At 27.7% G+C, this 24,076-nt stretch overlaps 2 protein-coding genes across 3 annotated transcripts in view; both read left to right on the forward strand.

Annotated features, from left to right (window-relative positions):
- LOC122510479 (protein gooseberry-neuro-like) overlaps positions 1–17,014 on the forward strand; it is a 40,176-nt gene extending 23,162 nt beyond the window's left edge. Inside the window, exons 4-6 of the mRNA XM_043625162.1 lie at positions 13,297–13,493; positions 15,851–16,250; positions 16,698–17,014. Coding sequence (XP_043481097.1) covers positions 13,297–13,493; positions 15,851–16,250; positions 16,698–16,927 — 827 coding nt within the window. The 3' untranslated portion in view covers positions 16,928–17,014. The remainder of the gene's footprint in view (positions 1–13,296; positions 13,494–15,850; positions 16,251–16,697) is intronic.
- A 2,758-nt stretch (positions 17,015–19,772) lies between these two features.
- On the forward strand, positions 19,773–24,076 carry LOC122510478 (cell wall protein IFF6-like). 2 transcript variants are annotated; one of them, XM_043625161.1, is made up of 5 exons: positions 19,773–19,927; positions 21,817–22,363; positions 22,520–22,879; positions 23,398–23,559; positions 23,708–24,076. In XM_043625161.1, exons 1-5 carry the CDS (start codon positions 19,895–19,897, stop codon positions 24,052–24,054), a joined length of 1,449 nt encoding a protein of 482 aa, XP_043481096.1. In that variant the 5' UTR covers positions 19,773–19,894; the 3' UTR covers positions 24,055–24,076. The 2 variants fall into 2 exon arrangements, with proteins under 2 accessions (XP_043481096.1, XP_043481095.1); XM_043625160.1 differs by having other exon boundaries at positions 21,817–22,879.

The following is a 24,076-nucleotide window of genomic DNA, read 5'->3' on the forward strand; positions in this document are numbered from 1 at the left end:
TCTACGAGAATATAATTATTTAAATATACAAAAATAAATAATTTATTAAATAATCGACTGTTTCTTAAAATTGAATTCTCATAAAAAATGTTATCAAGAAATTTTTAAACAATTTAAATTTTTTGACGAATTTTAATAAAATTTTTAAGAATAATTACATTCTTCGAGAAATTTGATAATAATTGTGTTAAAAATAATTCAAATTGTGCGATGAGTTTTATTATTTGTGAAAATAATTGAATCCCTAAGAAGAATTTTATTATTCTTGAACAATATTTAATTTTTGCGAAGAATACTATTAGTCTTGAGAATAATTAAATTTCGGAAATAATTTGTAACTTTTCTAAAATTAAATTTTTTTTCGTGTTTTTAACTAAAATTCTTCTATAATAATGAATTACTTTTAATAATTTTTGAAAAAGTTCTTGTTTCAAATCCATTTGTTTACAATTCAATTTTATAAAATTTTAAATATTTGTAAATTCTTCAATTACAAATTTTTACATAATTAAATTTATTATTTATGAAAATAATTAAACGTTTGGGTAGAATTTTAATAAAAAAAATTTTTAAATAATTGAATTCTTTAGGAAAATTTCATAAAAATAGTAGATATTGAAAATTATTGAATTTAGAAAAATTCTTGCAAATAATTGCAATTTTGACAAAACTATTATTAAAATTTTTGAAAATAACTGAATTTTAAAAGAAGAATTTTATTATTTATAAAGAGGATTGAAATTTTGACAAGAATTTCTTTAAAATTTTTTTATATAATTGAATTTCTGCGAAGAATTTTATTACTTTTGAAAATAATTGAATTTTTGAAATTATTTAAAACTTCTTCAAAATTAAATACCTAAAAAGAATTTTAAAGTCTATGAAAATAATTGAATAACTGCGAAGAATTTAATGCCAAATTTTTAAACATTTTGAATTTTTCAAAAAAATTTATGCAAATTCTATTTTAAATAATCGAATTCCTGTAAAATTTTTATTTGTTTGGAAAGTAATTGAATATTCGTGTAGAATATTATCAAAATTTTCGTTTAATAATTGAATTCTTCTGGGGATTTTTATTAAAATAGTAGAACATTGAAAATCATTGAATTAAGAAAAAATTTTGAAAATAATTGGATTTTATTATTTTTGAAAATAATTGAATTCTTTTGATGAATACTATAATTATTTATGAAAATAATTGAATTTTGCTGAAGAATTTTGCTATTCATTTATAAAGATAATTGAAACGTTGACGACAATTTTTTTTTAGATTTTTTGAAAACAATTGGATTTCTGCAAACAATTTTATTAATTTTAAAAATAATTGAATTCTTGAGATGAATATTGCGTTGTTTATGAAAATAATTGAATTTTTCAATGAATTTTATAAAAATTCCTGAATATAATTGAATTTTGGCGAAGAATTTTAAAATTGAAATAAAGGCACAAAAGGGGATCAATTGTGATGGCTGCTATCTACAATTCTTTTATACTTGAAATTCCAACCCGAAGATGATTGAAACAGAAAAATAATTGAAAACAATTTAAAAATAAGGAAACAAGTAAACTAAGGAAGCAAAAAGGAAGTCAATCCGATAATAATCTTGTCAAACAATATTTCAAGTACTCTCAGTACTTTCCTTACTAAAAAAAAAGAAGTTACTCCTCTGAATAACTCCAGATAACTTTGAAGTTTATAAAGAAACTTAATGGAAAAATGTTGATCAGATCTCATTCATTGCGTCAGAGTAAAAAAATAAAATAAAATCAAAACCGAAAAAAAATCACATAGGGGACAGCAAGGATAATGGTTGCATCTTAAGATATTGACACTCCTGTAATCCGTTTGTCGGGACGTGTGGGCAACTCAAGCTAATCCTACAGGATCACGCCCACTGGAGATTAAAATCCCGCAAGTCGTTCTCTGCCGGTTCTTATTTAGCTCATTGGGGGATATATATATATATATATATATACATATATACTAACTTGAATACAAACCAAACCGAAATGTCGAGCAAAGCGTTTCACTTTTGTGAAGAGAGACAGAGAAAGAGAGAAATTCTCTCTCTACCTCACGTGTGAGTTGCGCACGTCAAACTCCGTCGGTAGGAAACCCGGAGGTTAAAAGCTCACTTTGATGCCCTCTCTATCTCTCTCTCCAAAACGTCGGATTCGCCGACCAACACAAAACTCTTCTCTTTATTTTTTACATCTTTAATTCTCCAAAATCTCTTTCTTTTTCTCTCACTCCTGCTCGTTGCCGTCGTGCGTAATATTATTGCCAGAGATATACCTTTTCGGCTCATCATCCGACATCAGGAATATAAGCAAAACCCAGCTCTCGCATATATACACGCATCATCTGAATTGTGTCTGTCTCGTGTCCTTAAAACATGATTTGTAAAAGCCGTCCTCACAGTGTTAATTTCATTAGTGAACCCGGTGGTCCGTAAATCTTCGATTTGAAAAATTGTCAGACCATTTTTATATACTTGGAAATTAATATACTGGGAAAACGAATTCTAGGGAACGATTACGATTATAAACCAAATTTTTTAATACAATTTGGAAATTTTTTAACACTGTTAACTTAAGTGGGTCCCACAGTTGATTGAATTTTTACATTGAGCTTCAATGGGAAAATCGCATCGACTTTGACACCCCCTTAAAAGTATCAAATTGCAACTAATTGATACCAAAAATGTGGATCCAATTAAAAATTGATCCAAATTTTTATCATCGATATGATACATACTTTAGTATCAATTTGATACTTTCGAGAAAACTGTGTAACGAAATTCGAGCAAAAATTCCTAAATTTAACTATTCCACATTACCAGGGTAGTCTTAATACAGCTCAGGGAAATTTAAATGTTTAAATATAAATAAATTTTGACCGGAATCGGAATGGGACAAAGTAACAATCAGGACCATTGGGACCGGATCCGAATATTTCCACCCGAAAATATTTAATAAAAATATATAAATAAAGCATTTTGTTATTGTGACTGTGTATTATTAAATAATCAAAAATGACTCACCGAACGATGAACCGAACACTTTTCCGTTTGCACTTGAATTTCTCCCATCGAGAGTACATCCTATTAGATGAAACCGAATACACCTGAAACAAACAAAAAATTAATTATTACCATACCTTTTTAGAAATAAAACAAAAATTATACATGATTTTTATGCCCACAATTTTTCTAGGGATATTAAATTGATCCAAAAAACGATTTTTTGACTCGTCGGAAAACTTCTTTCTGTTCTTGCGGTAAATGCACTATTGTTATAGTTCTGTATCAAGACCCAAATTAATAACCTATCCTTTTTCTCCACAGTGTCCATTTTTGAAATCAATGTAATATTTTTGAGAAGGGAACAAAATTTTTTCGCATAATGAATATTCTTGTACGAGATTGATGTAAATTATTACATAAGGGATCAATTTCCTTTAATAGGAAGTGAACCATCCACGTTGCGGTCTATTGTTTCCATTTGAAACAAAGCCTTTTAGTCTTTAGTTCAAAGTAGACATCAAGCAAGCCGTCATTTCTCTCTTTTGGATTGTCTGTTGCTAATACCTGAAAGAATTATGCGCTCGTGAATATATCATAATGCGTCAGAACGTGTAAGAATTACGTGCCAGTGGAACAGTTATATATGTCCAAATGGAAAGGGAATCGAACTGTCGACATATCTTTCTCTCTAGGATGAGGCACGTTCAAATCGCATACATATATATATAAGAGTATAGGACCACCATCGACGCTCTTAATGATACATGGATTTTAAATCCATGTATATTAATATAATAGCTTTTGCCACTGGCAGGTGACAATATATGACTATTACAAGTGGTTTTGGCATGCCTTCATCTCTTTTTTCCTTTCCTTTTTTCTCTTGATCATCATTGTGTGTTGCAAGTTGCAATCAATAGATCAAACCAAAAACTGAAGCTGGTGGTCTTTTTTTTTCGAAAACGATCGCTGTCATTGCTCACCGGGCGTTGACAGGACGACACACTGTGATTCGATGTCAACCAGACCGCCTGGCATTGTTGCCCATCCGGAGTAACATTTGTTACCATTTAGCTATAGACCTCACACGCTTAGACCCCCAAGTGGAGCAACTGAGAGTGTATGGGGCCCATTCGAGAGGGCCCAAGGCTAGATTTATAACCTTCGGAGGTGCGGCACCTTTTTCCAGCATTCAGATTTCTGAACCCTCAATTCGACACGCGAAAAGCTCTCCGGAAAGGAAGGCAACATTGCCGGAGGGCTACTTCTCTTCATGTGTGGGTGTTGGGTGACAATCTTCCTTTCGTACTTAGTTATTTTTGGTTTTCTCCTTTCAATTGTTTATGATTTCCTCTTTAATTCATTAAAGTACATTATGTACCAAGAGCCGAAAGAAGATGTTTTCCGACGAATTTGTTTGTTACTGCTCTCGCTTCGCTCAAGCAGCAACTAACAATCTCGCCGGAAAACATCTTTTGAAAAATAAATAATTAAAAATATAATACAACACAAGAATTTATAATCAGCATCAAAAAGGCTAATTCTACAGATTTTAATTTTTATCAAACATTAAAGTCCACTTTAAAAGCATTTGAAATCTTTGCAGTAGTTTTAAAAACCACAAAGGGATTTTAGAAACAGAGGAAGATCCTAATTCGTAAATTTAACTCCAGCAGTACAAATATATTAAAAACTCACCCTATTTGTCGTCATCAAATCATCACAACAATAAACTCGCGGGGCCACATAATTTAATAACCCTTTAAATGTATAGCGAGATATTTTTTTGCAGCTCGTCAAAGATGAAAAAGCAAAAGGGCGAAACGAGCGCAGGGAGAAGGGGGCATAATAAATAATTCCAAAGAGCCAATTGGTGAGTTTGATGGTCGCCGATAATTATCAATTATCGCAATTTGGAGGCTGATCGGGAAAGGTGTGACCTCTCGCTCTCTCACATCCGGTTTTCCCCCCACCCTGCACAAACTCATCTGAACCCTTCACGAAATGTGAACCTTCGATGGAACCAGGTGTGCGTTTTCTTACGTGTCGGAGGACGTTCGGACTCGATTCAAGTCGGCATTCCTCTGCTCGCCCTCTGACACTTTCAGGGCCAGTTGGGGAAGGGGGTTAAAAGGGATCTCTCTCTCTCTCTTCTTCTACTTTCACTTCGTCGTTTCATATCCCTTTCTCTCTCTCTTTCTTCATCACGAGTCCAGAGCGCGAAAAAAAATCCGCTTGCAATCGTTTAGGGGCCTCATATGTTGGACTTGTAATGAGAGAACGCTCAGTTTCCAAGACAAGAGGGCGGCACTCGATGAAATGCTTTATAGATTATCGACCATGCAACTTCGTTTCGGTTTCCTCTCTTTCCACTCGCAGATATTTTGTTCAAATCGCCCGTGTGCATTCCAAACATATAGCATTTTTGAAAAAAGTTGCTAATTCTCTAAAAACTGAGAGTTTATACGCAATTGTTCTTCGAGTGCTCAATTATTCACAGTAAACCTAACTTCACCTAAAAACCTAAAAGAGAAAATTCGTTACAGCTAAAATAATTCACCTAAATCCGGCAAGGATCTCGTAGACTAACTAACGAATCACATTAGTTAGAAAAGGATAGACCCATCTTCATCCTCTTTTTAGTAAGTCAACATGACACCAAAACTCTTGTCGGATGTAGGTTAGCAATTATCTTAGGTTACAGCAAAATTTTACCCCAAAATCAGATTAAAAATTATCCTTTTTTCTACTATCCTAAAGATACCAAACTTGATGCGACTTTTTCACTGAAACTCCATATGTAAAAATCGCATCGACTTTGACATTCCCTCAAGTTCTTCAATTTCTCAATTTACTAAGGACACTAATGCAATCATTTAATAAACAATGACTAAATTTCGAAAACTTACTCAATTTTCGTACGAATGAACTAACAGTGTGTTAACACTCATATATTATTCAATTGAGTAGAGTATATAATTTCACTTACAGAAAGAATAATGCGACAACGGTTTATAATGATTTTGAAAAACAAAGCTTCCTTTTGAGATGATGATGATGATGATGACGAAAAAAAAATCTTTAAAAGGCGTGGGGAAGCGGTTTCTTTTGAATGTGTGTTCACATTACTCGTATGACAATCGAAAGAATGGAAGAATGACTCGGAGACAAGTTGCATCTTCAATAAAGGTGGCGGGCCCCTTTAAATTCTTGTCACCTTTCGACTCCTTCGAAAAAGCCAACGACACAGGACGCCGAAATATGTTTGGCAATATTTCAAAACACGCCTAAAAGCGGTATATATATATATGTATGTATATACAATAATGCACCTACGCGTTCAATATATGCACCTGTCACACTCTCAACTCTCTCTCTCTCTCTCTTGTGTCATTCAAAAATATATGACACACACACAGTGCGGGGAAAAAAGAAGAAAAAATACAATCTTTCCCTAAAATGATGCGTAATCCTCAGACTTGGCCTCCTTTTATTTATTACACTCCCATTTGAAATCTCCTTATGGAATTTATTAGCTTTATGGATTTAAGAAGTTAAATTTTTTTGAGTCTTTATATACATAAACGCGCTGAATGACTAAAATGTATATCATTACAATCCGAGGAATCAATTTTGTCTTCTTGTTTTTTGTCATTTTTTTTTCTTTTACTTATTCACTCGGAAAAATTTGTTTCGACTTTGAAATAACTAAATTTTAGTTGAAAACCAACAAATGCATTTATCTATACCGAAATTTTTTTAAACATTTACATTTGCATTATTACTTTCTTACTAAACGAAATATTTGTTTTTGAATTCAAAATTCAAAATAGCAATTATTAGAATGAACCAAATTTTTTATTGAATCTACAAATCTGTTTTTTACCCATTTGTCTTTAAAGTATCAATTCGTTGCAATTTGAAAATTTAAAGTTCATAGTGTAAGTGAAATAAATATTTGTTTGGTTTGTTTTTTGTTGTTCAACCAAAAATTTGTATCAAATAATGTTTTTTAAAGAGAAACATAAATATAAATAATCTATTAATATGAAAAATATTAAAATTATGAAACTAATCCAAACATTTATGGAAATCAAAAAAATATTTATTATAAATAAAAAAATGTCGAATAAATAAACTTTGTTAATAAACTTAAACATTTATTCCTCACCCTAATTTTTGTAATAAACACGAATTAAATTTATTTTCAACTAACAGATGTTGTTCTAATTTATATTTCTTTTTTTTTACAAATTTTTTTCGAGATAAATCCTAATTATTATAAACTAGTCGAACTGGTTTAGAATATCAAAAAAAAAATTTTTTTTGAAGATGTGGGACATAAACTTTCTAAAATTATAAATTCAAATGAAATACCTCATCTGTTTATTTCGTTCATCAAGATAAAAATTCGGAAACTTACGAAAAATAAGAAATATGTCTCAGTTTTGAAAACTATTTTTGAAAACATTTAATTTAATATAAAAAAGAATTGGTATTTTTCGCACTCAGGGAAAATATTTATATCACTAACCAAATAACAGTTTTGTAGATCCGCAATTATATTACTTAACTAAAATTTTTAATTAACAAATTTAATTTTTAGTTGAACCAAACAAATATTTGATAGCAATGCATTTGTTTTGTTGACTCAACAAAAATTTCCCTGTTTGAAACAATTTTTTTCACAGTGAATAATAAATTTTATATTAAAAAACTTAGAAAAACAAACAAAATTTTATTTTATTTTCTTGTATAAAACAAAATATTTGTTTAAAGAATCAAAACAAATTAGTTGAATGCAATAACTTGTTTGATTTTTATTAAAATTTTATCCTTTTTATAATTTTTTTTTCTAACTTATGAAATTTATAAATCACTGTTTTTCTAAATTCTAACATAAAATAAACTTTCAACACAAACATCAAACTCCTATTAGTTCAAATAAAAAATTTCTCCAAGAATTTTTCAAATGTTCATTATATCTCCTCAATAAATCTCACGCAGTTTCTCAAAGATATATATAATACAACATGTATTGACACCTTCAACAATTTCACGGAGCAAAATATTTACCTTCGATAACAATACGACAATTACAATAATAAAAAAAGAGGCGAAATTCAATCGGAAGTTTTCCTCGCGGAAGTGTAACACACAAGAAATACTATTTCCTTTTCCCATTGCAACCACAAAAATTACAGCTACACTCCCACTATTACCATTCATTATATTAAACGTGGGAAAAATATTTCGATGACCAACACTAAAAACGATTGTTAAACGAATTTATTTTTTTTCCGCAAGGACTCCGTAATATATGTGTATCGGTCTCTTTTGACAAAACTATGTTTACAATTTCTTATTTTACGACTTTTCGTTTCATGTTGTATTTGGCATCATGGGATAGCTCATTTCTTACTCGTTTTTCTTTTATACTTCTCTTTTTCATAGGGTGCGGGGGCTATTAAGGTAAAAGAGCTATGCTTCTGACCAAAATCACATCGACTTTTCTTCTTCTTCTTCTTCTTTTTTTCACCGGATTTCTTCCTATATGGTCAAGCAAAACTTGTGTCGGCATAGCATCAAAGAAATCTCAATGTTTTCCTGTTTTCCCTACGAGCACAGTACGACCTGATGTCCCACAACAATGTATAACCGCACCTTCGAAGGTGCGGTTTTCTTCTTCTATTGTATAACGCGAAAGAGAAGGAAATATATCGATTTGATTGAAGGCCAAAAAAAATTTCTTATATTGAGTGTTTTCGATATAAAAATACCGCTTCAATGTGGTTTCTCTCTGATGCCTTTTTTTCCCCGAGGGCAAGGACATTTTCACCTATATATATACCTTATGTAAATATACTCAAAAAGCTAGCTCAAAAGCAAACTCAAAAGTTTATTATACACATGTAGATACATCGAATTTTTGGACACATTTGTCAAAAAAAAAAAAAAAAAAAATACATGAAAAGGCACCAAATATAATGCTAATGGAGGAATTCCTTTTTGATGAACGTGGGAGTTTTCCTCGGGACTAATATCACCATTATGGGGCCATTTGTATATACAAGAAAGTCAAAAAAGAAGAGAAAATGGAACAAAAAGATAAAGGAGAGATTAATTTGAGAACTGAGGGATAGTTGTGATGATATTATGATTTATATGTGTAATTTTATAACAGTTGGATTTTTTTAATGATTGCTCATTACAGTAATTTATTAGGTTATATTCAACCTGTTAATTCGAATAATCCCCTCTCCCCTCTTTTTAAAAAGAATATAAAGTATATTTTCTCTTATTTTTTATACACGAAAAAATGTACTTTTTACTATTTATAAACAAAAAAAGCCTTTGCCATAGGGTTGTCTACTATTTTCGTTCAACAAAATTCCCGGTTATTTCCCGGCTTTGTTCTAAATTTTCCCGGTTTTTTTTTAACAAATTTAAATTTTTGATTTAAATTTAAAAAAAATTCTTTAAATTCAAACATGAATAAAGCAAGAAGTGTCCTCAAAAATTTTTATTACAGTTTTTATGAATAATTAAATTGTTATGACGAGTTTCTTTAAATTTTTTGAAAATAAATTTTTTTTTTATTAATTTTAATTAAAAATTTGGAAAATAATTAAATTAAACAAAGAATTATTTCAATTTTTTTAAATAATCTTTTCTGTTCATAATTATAATTGAAAATTTAATTAATTCAATTTTAATAAAATGTATTGATACTAATTGAATTTATGCAAAGAATTTTACTATTTACAAAATAGTAATTGAATCCTTCTAAAGAATGTTATTACATATTTATGAAAATAATTAAATGTTTGCGTAGAATATTATTAAAATTTTTAAAAATAATTGAATTTTGGAGAACAATTTAATTATTTATAAAGACAATATTAAAATTTTGACCAGAATTTAAAAAATTTTTTGAACAAAATTGAATTTTGAAGAAGAATTTTATTATTTATAAAGATAATTAAAATTTTGACGAGTTTTTTTTTAAATCTTTGTAAATAATTAAATTATTGCAAAGAAATTCATAAATAAATTTGTAAATAATAGAATTCAATTGAAATTTTTATAATTTATGAAAATAATTAAATGTTTTTGTAAAATTTTATTAAATTTTTTTTTAAAAAATTGAATTATTTTGAAAAAGTTTTTTTTAAAATAGTAAATATTGAAAATCATTATAAATTGAGGAAAATTGTTGAAAATAAGTCCCATAGCAAATGTATTCGTTCTTATTTCTCAATAAACACGATTTCAATTTAAAAAAATTGTTGAAAATAATTGAAATTTTGACAAGAATTTGATTAAAATTTTTGAAAATAATTGAAATTTTGCCAAGAATTTTATTAAAATTTTTGTAAATAATTGAAATTTTGCCAAGAATTCGATTAAAATTTTTAAAAATAATTGAAATTTTGCAATGAGTTTTACTATTTATGAAAATAATTGAATATATTGCGAAGAAATTTTTAAATATAAAATTATAATTACGGTGACTAACTTCCCTATTGATTATTTTCGAAAAATTTAAATAAAATTCTTTAAATAAAATAAAGAATTTAATTATTTTTCAATAGAATGTAAAGAAATTTCAATAATTTCAAAAATTTTCAATTATTTGTTTATAAAAATTCAATTATCTTGAAACAACAGAATTAAAAAATTTCAAAAATCTTATTTTTCAGAATTTTCAAAAAAAAAACTTTGCGTATATTTATTTTTATTAAAAAATTTTAAGTGTGCATCTTTTTTTAAACTAACTAATAAAAATTTTAATTATTAATCTTCGCACTAAGAAACATGAATACATTAGAATGTGACTCTTTATAAAATTCAATTATTTATCAATTATTAAATTAAAATACTTTGAAAATTCCATTTGTTAAAAAGTTTTTAATGAAATTCTTTAATAAATTTAACAAATTTAAGCAACAAAAGTGTTGCGAAGCAACCTTTTGATTCGTTTTTTGTCTCAATTTGATATCCGCAGAAAAACTAAAGTATAATTTAAATTAAATTCAAAAAATTAAATTTTTTTATAATAAATTTAATTTAAAAATGTTTAATTTTGAATATAAAAATACAGAAAACTCAATGAATCTTATAAACTTTCATTCATATAGAATTATTTTAGAGTACTTGTATATTTTTTACAAAAGAATTCACTTTTCAACATTCGTATACGTAAATAAGGATGAAAAGAACCCTAAAATCTATTTTCACGAATTGTATTCTCTGAATGAGCACATAAGCCTTTTATACATGGACGATGAACAACATTACGCTGCGAAAAGTTTGTGTACGTAAAAAATCGTTTTACCTCCCTGAGGAGGGAATTAGCTTTACTATTATCAAATTGTCCGCACTGTCGATACGCCAACAAACTTTTATAAAGAAAATAAAGAACAGGTACACTTTATATGTCAAAATAAGATTCTCATTCCTAATACGTGAAAAAATTTTGCGCCCCTAAAAAAACATCCACACCGCAATAGCATAGCGTCTCTATTCTAAAAAGTATTCCAAAAAAATACAAACAAAATTTCTATATAAATTCGAAAAAAAACTAAATCTAAATCAGTTAAAATTTTAACTCATTTGAATTGTTAATAATTTTTTTTTAGTATTCTAATATATTTTTAAATAATAAAAATGAAAATAATAATAACAACAATAATAATCAAATAATGGAAATACAATTCAATTTACCCAATCGGCAATTTTATTGTTCGGAAAATAAGTGGACCAATCACTATGCCATACCTATAACAAATGACTACGCCATTGGTGTAGACAATTTTTCCAATTGTCCATGAATCAAGCATTGATTTTACACGAGAGATACAGTGAAGCATGAAATTAAATACCATTTTAGAAAACATTATGAGACGATGAATGAAAGGGAAAAAAAAGAAGAGGGAGTGCGGAAGCCAAATGGAGAATAGGAACAACAACTGTCCAGTTTTCTGATCCTAGTGACAGGACAATGAGATCTAACAACTGACGAAGATAGGATAATACCAGGGACAGAAGATGACAATGGACCAAAGTCGACTTAGCGCAAATATTTGTATACGCGATTCGCTGACCAGTTTTTTTTCTCTTCTTTTTTTTATTCTCTGCATCTTCATTTTTTCCTCTTTTTCATTATATGTGTACTGTATAAATACAAAATAGTAAAAAAAAAGAAAAAAGAAGAAGAAGGAGCAAAAGGATAAAGAAAAAGTACTTGTGTGGTTTTTTTAGCCTCTTTATCGCAGAATTGCTCAACTAAGTAAACAACAATAAACATGAGAGTCTTTTAGAGACAGTTGACTGCTTTTTTAAAAAATTCAATAATAGAAAAGCAGGTCCATTAAAAAGCGCATCATTATGCCGAATACACAATTTATATTCTTGTTGATGAGAAGAATGAATTGTACTCAGAATCGCGAAATGAAAGCGAAACTATTTTCATTATTATTAATATTCTTTTTTAATATTATTTTAATTAAATTATTATTATCATGCTTAGCAGAAAGTATAAAAATTGAATAAAAAATGAAAAAATGACATTATACCATTCGTGGAATGAAAAAAAAGACTTTTCTCAGAATTCGTGCGTATAAAAAGGTGCTAAGCGTGTGCGATAATGTCTTCTCGGTTAAATAAAGGAAAATGAGCTTTCTTTTTGAAATTACTGGCATATGATGTATATACAACAATAGTGTATATATTCAACGACTAAAATCGTTAAAACACATCAATCGTATACATGAAATCACCGACAAAATGGCCGTCAAATTCAAAATGGTGGGCAAATTTTACGAGAACTTTATGGATCCCTGTAATGAGCGTAGAACGAATGTACGGAACCAATTTCAAGCGAAATGTTTGAATGCAGACAGACGTATTAGAAGCACGCTCGAAAAACTATAAAACGAATGAAACTGACGAATGAAGTTAAAGTATTATTACTAAATAAAAACTCTCAAAGCCTCATTATAATCCCTAATGCGCATATGCACCACACAACTTTACACGAGAAATTCTTATATTCAAAACGAGTATCGCACCTTAAGTTTTACAATTAGTTCAAAATATCCTTGAATAAAATTCAACACAATTTATTGTAAAATTAAAAATTTTACAATTGTTCCAAAATCAAAAATTTTACAATTCTCTAAAATATTATTTGAAATATTTCTTTTAATGTCTATTATTTACAATATTTTTTATTAAACAAATTTTTTTTTCTTGTCATCAACAGGAAGATGTGGAGAGGATTCGGACACTGAAAGTGAACCAGGAATTCCTCTAAAGAGGAAACAGAGGAGAAGTAGAACAACATTTACTGGAGAACAACTCGAACAACTGGAGGCTGCTTTTCAAAGAGCTCAGTATCCGGATGTTTATGCTAGAGAGGAACTCGCTCAAAGGACAGGCCTCACTGAAGCCAGAATACAAGTAAGTTCATTTTCAAGTCATTAATCTTCCAAAAATTTATTTCCTCGACTACTTTATTTTCAGTTTAATTCCAAACATGTTTATCACCCGAGAGAATAAATAAGATATAAACATACGTTAATTTCTGTTTCTTGTTGCACAAAGATGACAATATTAGTAAATTTTACCAAGAAATTAGTAATTACTATTTATTAGTCAAAGACAAAAAATGTATCAAAATTGTTCAGACTTCGCACTATAGATAATTAATTTTAAAAAAGTAGAAAAAATAGCTTTCAAACTAAAACAAATAGTAAATAAAGTTACCGAAAAATTAAACTTGACAACCAAAAAAATCGTTTTTAGACACTTCACAAAACTGACAAAAATTCCATTCTATATTTCATTTTCCTGACTTTTTCCTAATTTTCATCAAAAATATTTACTTCTTTCTTATCCAGCTAATAAATTCAATTCTTGCAACGAAATTTTATTATTCATGAAAGAATCTAATATTTATAAAAATAATTTAATTCTTGCGAAGAATTTTATAAAAATGTTTAAATAATTGATTTCTTTCGACTAATTTTATGCAAATTCTAATTTAAATAATTGAATTCCTGAGAAATTTTTATTATTCATGAAAAGAATTAAATTCTTACGAAGATCATTACAAACAATTTTTTAAATGAATTGAATTCAGTTTGGAAATTTTATGAATAAATAGTAAACATTGCAAATCATTGAATTGCGAAGAGTTTTTAAAAATAATTAAATTTTACAAGAATTCTATTAAAATTTTTGAAAATAATATTGAATTCCTAAAAAGCATTTTATTATTCATGGAAATAATTGAATTCTTGCGAACAATTTTATTAGAATTTTTTTAAATAATTGAATTCTTTCGAAGAACTATTTATGTAAATAATTAAATTCTTGGGAAGAATTTGATAAAAATCTAAAAGAAAAAATGAATTTTTTCAAAAAAATTTAATTAAAATTGTATTTAAAATAATTGATTTATTTCAAACAATTTTATTAAAATATTTGAAAATAATTGAATTCCTGTAAAAAAAATTCTAATATTTTTGTAAATAATTGAATTCTTGGAAACGATTTTATTAGAATTGTTTGAAATAATTTAATTTCCAAGAAGAAATTAATTACTTTTAAAAATAATTAAATTCTTGTGATGAATATTGTTATTTATGAAAATAATTGAATTTTGCAAAGAATTTTATCAAAATGCCGAAAAATCATTGAGTTTTCGGGAATAATTTTGTTATTTATCGTCATAATCGAATTCTTTTGAAGAATTATTTATATAAATAAGTGAATTTTTGTGAAGAATCTTATTAAAATCTAAAAGAATAATTAAATTATTTCAAAAAAATTTAATTAAAATTGTATTTAAAATGATTGATTTCTTTCGAACAATTTTATTCATATAATTAAATTCCTGTTAAAAAATTCTAATATTTTTCTAAATAATTGAAATCTTCCAAAAAAATTTAAAGAAAACATTTTTTTTAATTAACTGATTTTTATGATGAATTGAAATTTAATTTTTAAGAATAATTACATTTCTCGAGCAATTCCTGTAAAATTGTATTAAAAATAATTAAAATCTTGCGATTAATTTTATTATTTATTAAAATAATTTAATAGTTGCTAAAAATTTTATTAAAATTCTCAAAAATAATTGAATTCCTGAGAAGAATTTCATTATTTATAAAAATAATTGAATTATTGCGAAAAATGTATGAAAATAATTGAATTTTGGATGAATTTTATAAATTTTTTTAATTAAATATTTGAATTCTTTTGCGAAATTTTATGAGAATACTAGATATTGAAAATAACTGAATTTCGAATATTTTTAAAAAATAATAATTGAATCATTTTAAAGAATTCGATTATAATTTTTAAGGATAGTTTTTTGATTTCTAGTATTAGCGAATTTAAAGTATAGTAAAAATTCTGTAAAAAAGACAGAAATAGTATAGCTTTTAGTGGCTGAAATCTAAAGAAAAGTACCCAAATAGTAGGTTTTAGTAGATGAGTGCGAAGCCTGCGTTTTGATACGTTTTTTGTCTAAATTTTTCTATCCTTAGAAAAACTATTGTGTTTAGATTCCAAAAAACTAAAATTTAATTCAGATTCAAGAAGATCAAAATACAATTCAGATTTAAAAAGTTCAAATTCAATTCAAATTAAAGCAAAATAAAATCAGGGTTGACACAGTTTTTCTATTTTAAAATTCCCTGACAATTCCCGGTTTTCCAGACCTGTGGCAACCCTGAAAATTTAACTCAGATCTTTATCAGAGAATAAAAAAAGAAAACCAAAAAAATTCAATTTTTAAAATTTTGTTTCAGGTCTGGTTCAGCAATCGACGAGCAAGACTGAGAAAGCACGCGGGTAGTGTATCGCATTCAATGAACAGTCTGCCCTTGACTCCGTGTCAATATGCAACGGGTCACGATTTAAGTCAAATCCCACAAGTGCCCCAAATTCCAGGAGGTATTCCCCAGGTGCCAACAACACTGCATCAGGTCCCAACGAGTCTGCATCAAGTGTCCGGCTCAGTGGCTCAAATGGCCAATTCAATGGCCCATGTGCCCACAACTATGGGCAGTGCTCTACAAGGTCACGTGTCCCTCTCAGGACATTTGGGCTCACTCTCAGGACACTCGAATGGAATGCAACTCGGTCAGGTTCCTGGGATTCAACCACCTGTTGCTCATGGTGCACCCACATCTCTTTCTCATTCCAGTGGTACGTATAAACACGCTCATTGAATTTCATTTAAAAAACAACAAATTTCGATATTTACGAATGAAGATTTTGACTAATAATACTAACGACTAATAAAATTCTAACATTAAATTTCGATAATATAGTAAAATTTGCAGTTGTTCCAGATAAAATTCTTTTGCAGATTTAATTTTTTTCTTCAAATTACAATGAATTGTATTAAAAATAAATCATAGTAAAAACAAATAGTAATAAGAATAAATCGTAATAAAAATAAATTATAATAAAAATAAAATATAATAAAAATAAATTATAAGAACAAATCGTGACAAGAATAAATCGTAATAAGAATAAACAGCAATAAGAATAAATTATAATAAAAATAAACTATAATAAAGTATAAAGTATATAATAAAAAAATACTATAAAAAAATTGAAAGTTAAATAAAATGATGATTTGTTTAACAGGTAATAGTGAGTGGTCGAGAGCACAACTAGGATGGAGTCAATTTAATCATTTCCAAGGTGGTGAATACCCTTCATCTCACGCCAGTCATCAACTAGCTTCCCACACAACTCACGGTGCTCAAGTTACGAGTAGCGCAACTACACCTTCCACAGAATGGTACGATCAAAATTACGAATACGCGCAGCATGCACAATTGAATTATCATCGTAGCATTGGTGGAATATTTTAATTTTTAATTTTGTAGAAAAAGCCAAAATTTTCCCTTATATCTAAATATAGAAACATATATGTGTACATATATAAATAAATATATTGTAAATAGAACAAAATATATTATTATACAGAAGAACAATTCCAAATGTTGTCATTAAAGATGAAAAACCCTAATCTTCTCCTATCCTCACAATAATATTTCCGACATGTAATCTATTTCTATTTCTTATTTTTATTATTTTTTCAATTAAATAGGGTAAGTCCGGGGGAGATGGCCATATGGGAGAGATGGCCAGTTCGAATATTTTACAGAATTTGTAAAGAAATATCACTTTATATGGGTTATTCTTCAACCTTTTGTGATTAATAATAAATCTAAGGAATAATTTGATGAAAAATAATGAAGCTGTAAGTGTAATCCTTGTTTATTTTTTTTGCATGGGTCCAAAATAATTTGAAAATTTCAGATTTCTTGTTGCTATATTGTTATTTGTTAACATAATTTTTAAATTTAAGTTTTATTGAGTAGTGTATAATGATAAATCGTCCAAACGCCCGTCCTGCCGGAAGGACGTTCCGAAAAAAAGGCTTTTAAAAAAAGGGAATTCAACTTTTCTTTTCTGGCACTCCTTGGGATTAAAATAGACGAAAAGACGAAAAAACCCATATTTTTGACTTTTTAAAATAATAATTTAAACCATTTTTCAAAGCCTTCAAACTTGCTATGTTTTTAAACAGTGAAAAAAACATTTTTTCGTAAATTTAATGTAAAATCCCCAAAAATCAATATTTTTTGACCGGACAAGTCTCTTTCTCTTCAGAAACGTTCAAAGAATGAAACCTAATTGTTCAATTAAAAAAAAATTCATTTTTAATATTGTTCAGTATATCTGAGTAATACTCAGGCGCGAGTCCCTTCGAAATTGCTCTATAAAATTAATATGGAAGCAGATAAATATAAAACTAAATATATCGTTGAAAAGGTAATGAAACAAGCTTTCAAATGATGAAAATATCGAGTCTTTAAATTTATTAACCTGGGCTAGGTAGTCTCTTAAATAAAGCGAAAAGCGTCCTGCCGGCAGGACCGGGCTTCGTCATTCTGTGACTAAAAATTATGTGAATTTTTGGAACATGTAACTTCTTCAAACTACCCAGCCCTTAGTTTTGAACTTACAAGCTCGATATTTATATGCACTGAAAGCTTGTTTCGTTACCTTTCCAATGATATATTTCATTTTTTATTTATCTGAATCCATGTTAGTTTTCTTTAGTGATTTCGGAGGGACTCACCTGAGTCTTTTTCGTCCTGCCGGAAGGACGTTGGACGATTTATCAATAACCCACGCTTCGATATAAACGAAAAATGAAAGGAAAAATTATTTTATTTATTTAATATTTTGATGTTTACTTTTATCATGAATTTTTGGGTAAGATGGCCATTAATGACTTTTATTTAAAATTTTTTTATGTTAATGTTAGATACTTGAGAAATATTAAAGAAAAGCAAATTAAAAATGTCTGAGAACAAAATAATTGATCTAATTGACACCAGAGATGGAGATTTATTTGTAGGTTGTGCTAAAAGTTACAACCGAACGACATTAATTGAAGATTCAATTCAATGCAGAATTTGACACTTGTGGCTACATAAAAACTGCTCTGAACCCCATGAAAAATTTTCAAAATGCGACCAGAAAAAGAGGAAAGTGATGTGAACGATTAAAAATTAAATTTAAGATAAAAGCCAAAAATTATAGGTAGTGGCCATCTCACCCGGACATTCCAGAGAAATGGCCAAATGCACTTTTTCGAAAATGTAAATTTTAAGATTGTTGCAATGAAAATATTTTATTTTATGTTTCTTTATTTTCAAGTTAAGTGTTCAATGTTTAATTATCAATAAAAGTTTAGACAAAAAAAGCTTCTTTATAAATTTTACACTACTTTAAAAAAACTATGGCCATCTCCCCCGGACTTACCCTATCAAAATTTTGGAACAAATTTAATTTCAAATTGGGAAAAGTAGCTATACTAATAACCGAAGAACAAGACCTATACATCTACAATAGAAAGCTGATAAAGATAGAGTCCATCAATCAACGTCTTGCGTTTCTTTTCAGTCAACTGCAAATATTTATGCAAATATTTTGAAAAGGTTTTATTTCTGAATCTTTGTTTCAATACACTAACAAGATAATTTCGGCAAATAATTATAAGCTTTTCAGAATTTACCGATGGCTTTAAAAATCGTAAATTTCAATACCAAGGTCGAATTTCAATGCATCGAAAAATCTCTTAACATTTATAATTAATATCAATATCGAGCACAATTTTCACTAAACCATTTTAATCGAAATTCAATATTTTATTCGTATTGCTATTATTATTATTTTTATTATTATTATTATTATTATTATTATTATTATTATTATTATTATTATTATTATTATTATTATTATTATTATTATTATTATTATTATTATTATTATTATTATTATTATTATTATTATTATTATCATTACTATTATTATTTTTATTAATATTTTTCTTACTATTATTTTCATTGCTATTAATTATTTATGAAATATAATGAAAGTAAAAAAATTAAAAATCATTTTGAATTTTCATTATCGATAATATGTTTCAAAGCACGATAAATATTTAAAATGATTCCTGAAGAGTATTCTTTTTTTAATAATAAATTTAACAAAAATTTACTATCACTGCGATTATGATTTATTAATTTACAATATCACCAGTGTGCGAGGAAGTGAATTTCTTAAGTTGTTAAATATATTTCGCGGAAAATTGCTTATCGGGAATTTACAACTTTGATTTACTATAATGCGAAAAAAAGCCCTTATCAAACCATCAGCGTCACAATTTTAAATTCCTACCTACTTCTTTATTACACGCATATGTATATAATGAAAAGTTAGAAAGATCTATTCGCAGAAAATAGTTATAACATTTCCCAAAAATGAAGTGCACTGTGTTCATTACAGGTTTTCTGGTAAGTTACCATCGTCTAAAAGTAATATACTATCAATTTTTTATGGAATGAAACAAACTTTTAATATTGGATGAACAAAAAGGGAAATAAAAAAATAATAAAAATTACACAGTTTTTCTGCTGATTTCAAATTGAGACAAAAAACGAATCAAAATTCTTGATAAATAACAAAAATTCAATTATTTTTAGGAATTTAAAAAAAAATTCTTTACAAAATTCGATTATTTTTACAAATAACAATATTCATCACAAGAATTCAATTATTTTCAAAAGTAATAAAATTCTTCGAAGAAATTCAATTATTTAAAAAAATTTGAACGAATATCTCGTCATAAGAATTCAATTATTCAATTATTATCATAAAATTTATCAAATAATATAATTATTGAAAAAAAAAATTTTAAACAATTTTACGTAAACATTCAATTATTTTCATAAATAATAAAATTTCATTTAGGAATTCAATTTTATTTTCATGGCAGAATTTCCAATATTTTTAATACGATTTTAAATAAATTCAAATTTAAGAAACATTCCATTATTCAATAAAATAATAAAATTCGTTGCAATAATTCAATAATTTTCATAAATAACTTTTCATTCGGAAATTAATTATTTTCAAAATTTCTTAAGTAATTCAACAACAATGTCTTCCACATATAATCAATTATTTTAAGGAATTTTAATAAAATTCTTTTCCAAAATTCAATTATTTCGATAAATATTAAAATTCATCATAAGAATTCAATTCCTTTGAAAACTAATAAAATACTTTCCAAAAATTAAAATATTTTCAAATTTTTTAAAAAATTCCCATTAAAAATTAAATTACCTTTTTTATAAATAGAGCGAAAACCTTGTCAAGAATAAAATTATTCTCAAAAATTTTTATAATTTTACTCTTGGCAAAATATAAATTATTTAAACGAAATTTAATCAAAATTCTTCGCATGAATTCAGTTATTTTCATAAATTATTATTTAAATTCTTCTCAGGAATTCAATTATTTTAAAAAATTTTAATAAAATTCCTCAAAAAGTTTTCAATTATTTTCAAAAATTGTTATAAAATTCTTTATAATATGATAAATTTCAGTAAAATTTTAATTCAATTCCTTAAAAGAAATAAATTATTTTCAAAAGTTGTTAATAAAATTCCTTGTAAAAATTAAATTCTGAGAAACATTCAATTATTGAGTAAATTATTTATTTTTGTATTTAATTAATTGAATTCTCGTAGAACTTTAGTCATAAAAATTGATTTAAAAATTGATAATTTCAGTTAAAATTTTAGATGATAATTAAATATTAAAAGCATTAGGGGGGAATATTTAGAAATAATTGAATTTTGAAAAGGTTTCGGATTCAAATCTTTAATTATTATTATTAAAACATGAAGAAATCGATTACTCCGAGTCGAAGACTCGGAGTGATCGACTTCTTCATGTTTTATAATAATATTCTTATAAGTTATTGAATTTTAAAAGATTTGAATTTGAAATAAGTAATTTAATTTACGATCTTAATTATTTACAGTGGAACCTCGATTACCCAAAAGTCTGTTGTCCGAACTTTTTTGTCATCTTAACTAAAAATTTAATTTCTTACAACTATTCGTACAAAAATCTCGAAAATTAAGCAATTTTATTGAAAATCTTTTGATTTTAATGTAAATATCTAAAGAAAAGATATAAATACCTCATTCAACATTAGTGTAAAGACTCAAAAAAAATCTAAAATTACAAACGAAAATATTTGCAATTTGTATTAACCGAACTGGATTCTGTCAGAATTAGTTTCGAAAATCGATGTTCGACTGTACGCGATAAATATTCTTTTAAGTAATGAAGAAAACTTAACAAAAAATTCAAAAATATAAAACAATTTCAGGTTCTTTGTTCTATAATACATTTGGCACAAGGCAACGTTCTCTACAGAGACAAAAGATCAAAATCTCCTCAGTGGTCATCATTCATCATCAACAGTTCTGGAAGTAAAAACAGTGGTAACACTATTTCGAATGGAAATGACGATATCAGTGGAAATCTAGTGAACGGAAATAACAATGGAGATAACTCCAATTCTGGAAATATTAATAAACCTCCACCTCGACCTACTACAACAACTACAATAGCTTCAACGTCATCTGCAACATTATCTACTCCTCGATCAGGTATAACTGATCCTCCTCCCTTGACAGATCTTACAACCTCAAATGATCTTCAACCTTCATCAAGTTCTCCATCATCAAATCCCACTGATAATGGTGATTCCACTGATAATGATAATCCTACGTCAACTGATAATGATAACCCCACATCAACTGACAATGACTCCACATCATCGACAAATCCCGATTCTGAACCTTCAACTACACAATCTACCGGAAATAATGACGACAATAATAATCAAGAATCAACACCTTCAGCGGCTGATAATTCCAATACTGACTCAACAACCACCGAAGCATCATCAGACCAATCAACTTCATCTACACCAACAAATCCAACAACAGATTCCAATACTGACTTAACAACCACCGAAGCATCATCAGACCAATCAACTTCATCTACACCAACAAATCCAACAACAGATTCCAATACTGACTTAACAACCACCGAAGCATCATCAGACCAATCAACTTCATCTACACCAACAAATCCAACAACAGATTCCAATACTGACTCAACAACCACCGAAGCATCATCAGAACAATCAACTTCATCTACATCAACAAATCCAACAACCGAAAATAATCAAAATGGATCCAAAGATCCAGCAGAATCTTCACCAACATCCTCGGCAAGTGAATCATCAGCTTCTTCGGAGACAACAACTGCTCTAAATGAAGAACCTACCACCACTTCAAATCTAGAAACAACAATTACTGCAGATGAAGATTCTCCCATTACTACAAATTCTCAATCGGATGGCACTTCATCCTCATCAACAGGTACATCCTTCATATCATCAACTCCAACGAACGATGACAAAAACACCAAAAAATCCATAATCGGTGGAATAATTACAACTATAAGTGCCATTATTCACAAAATTATAAGCAATGTTCTAAAAACAGAAAATGACAACATCGACGATAATATCCAAAATAACAATAATATACATAACAGAAATGATAAAATTCGATGAACGAGAACTTGGTGAATGAAAAATGAAGAAAAATAAAAATATCCAGAGAGAAAAAATTCTAGAGGACAATTTTCGAAATCATTTTTCGAAATAATTTTTCAAAATCATTTTTCGAAAGGCGAAGAATAAATAAATAAATTTGCAAATAAAATTTCCAAATAGAAACAATCCTAACAAGTAGAATAATACAAAAAATTTACAATTCGTATGAAAGTCTAACCAAATAATTCCAAAAGAAACATATCCAACAAGTAAAATATTAAAATTTACCAATTCGTATAAAAGTGTAAATTTTCAATCATTTCTATACTTTTATTACAGATGGTCCGAGCGAGGGTCCGATCTTATCGCCATTAATTATAAACAACGCCGGGAACAATAACACTGACAACTCCATTTTGAATGGTAATGACGACACTAGTGGAAATCTAATAAACGGAAACGGAAACGGCGACAACCAAAATTCTGGAAACATCGATTCCGGTACATAGAAGAAAAATAAAAATTACACTTATACAAAGAAAAAAAATAAAATCATCTAACATTAAGTCGAAAGCAAATGATCAATTTACAAATAATAATAATTTATAAATAAGATATAATATAAAACATAATTTTATTACAATTCTAGGATCCTCATTAGCAACTTTTATCATAAACAACGCGGGTAGCAACAACGCGAACAACAACATAACCAATGGAGACGATAATTCTGACGGTAACTTGATAAATGGAAATGGAAATGGCAACAATACCGAATCCGGAAATATATCGAGACCAAAAAATAAAAGAGCTTTGCCCCGAATTATCAATAATTCGGGTGACAGCAACAAAGATAACAGCATCAGTAACGGAAATGACAACAGCAATGGAAACCTGATAAACGGAAATGGAAATGGTGCAAATTCTGACTCGGGTAACACTGATGGGAGTGAAAATAAAAAACGAGAGAAAAGATGTACCTGTCTTGATGCCTAATAAAAATTTAAATAAACTTTAA

Source organism: Leptopilina heterotoma, unplaced genomic scaffold (genome assembly GCF_015476425.1).
Source record: "Leptopilina heterotoma isolate Lh14 unplaced genomic scaffold, ASM1547642v1 Lhet_68, whole genome shotgun sequence".
Classification (NCBI taxonomy): domain Eukaryota; kingdom Metazoa; phylum Arthropoda; class Insecta; order Hymenoptera; family Figitidae; genus Leptopilina; species Leptopilina heterotoma.

Bases quoted from the DNA above. Each gene is read 5' to 3' on its own strand.
- LOC122510478 (XM_043625160.1), top strand. From the start codon at position 19,895: ATGAAGTGCACTGTGTTCATTACAGGTTTTCTG. The intron at 22,880-23,397 runs GTACATCCTTCA...CTTTTATTACAG, and splicing joins CACTTCATCCTCATCAACAG to ATGGTCCGAGCGAGGGTCCG. The intron at 23,560-23,707 runs GTACATAGAAGA...TTACAATTCTAG, and splicing joins TTCTGGAAACATCGATTCCG to GATCCTCATTAGCAACTTTT.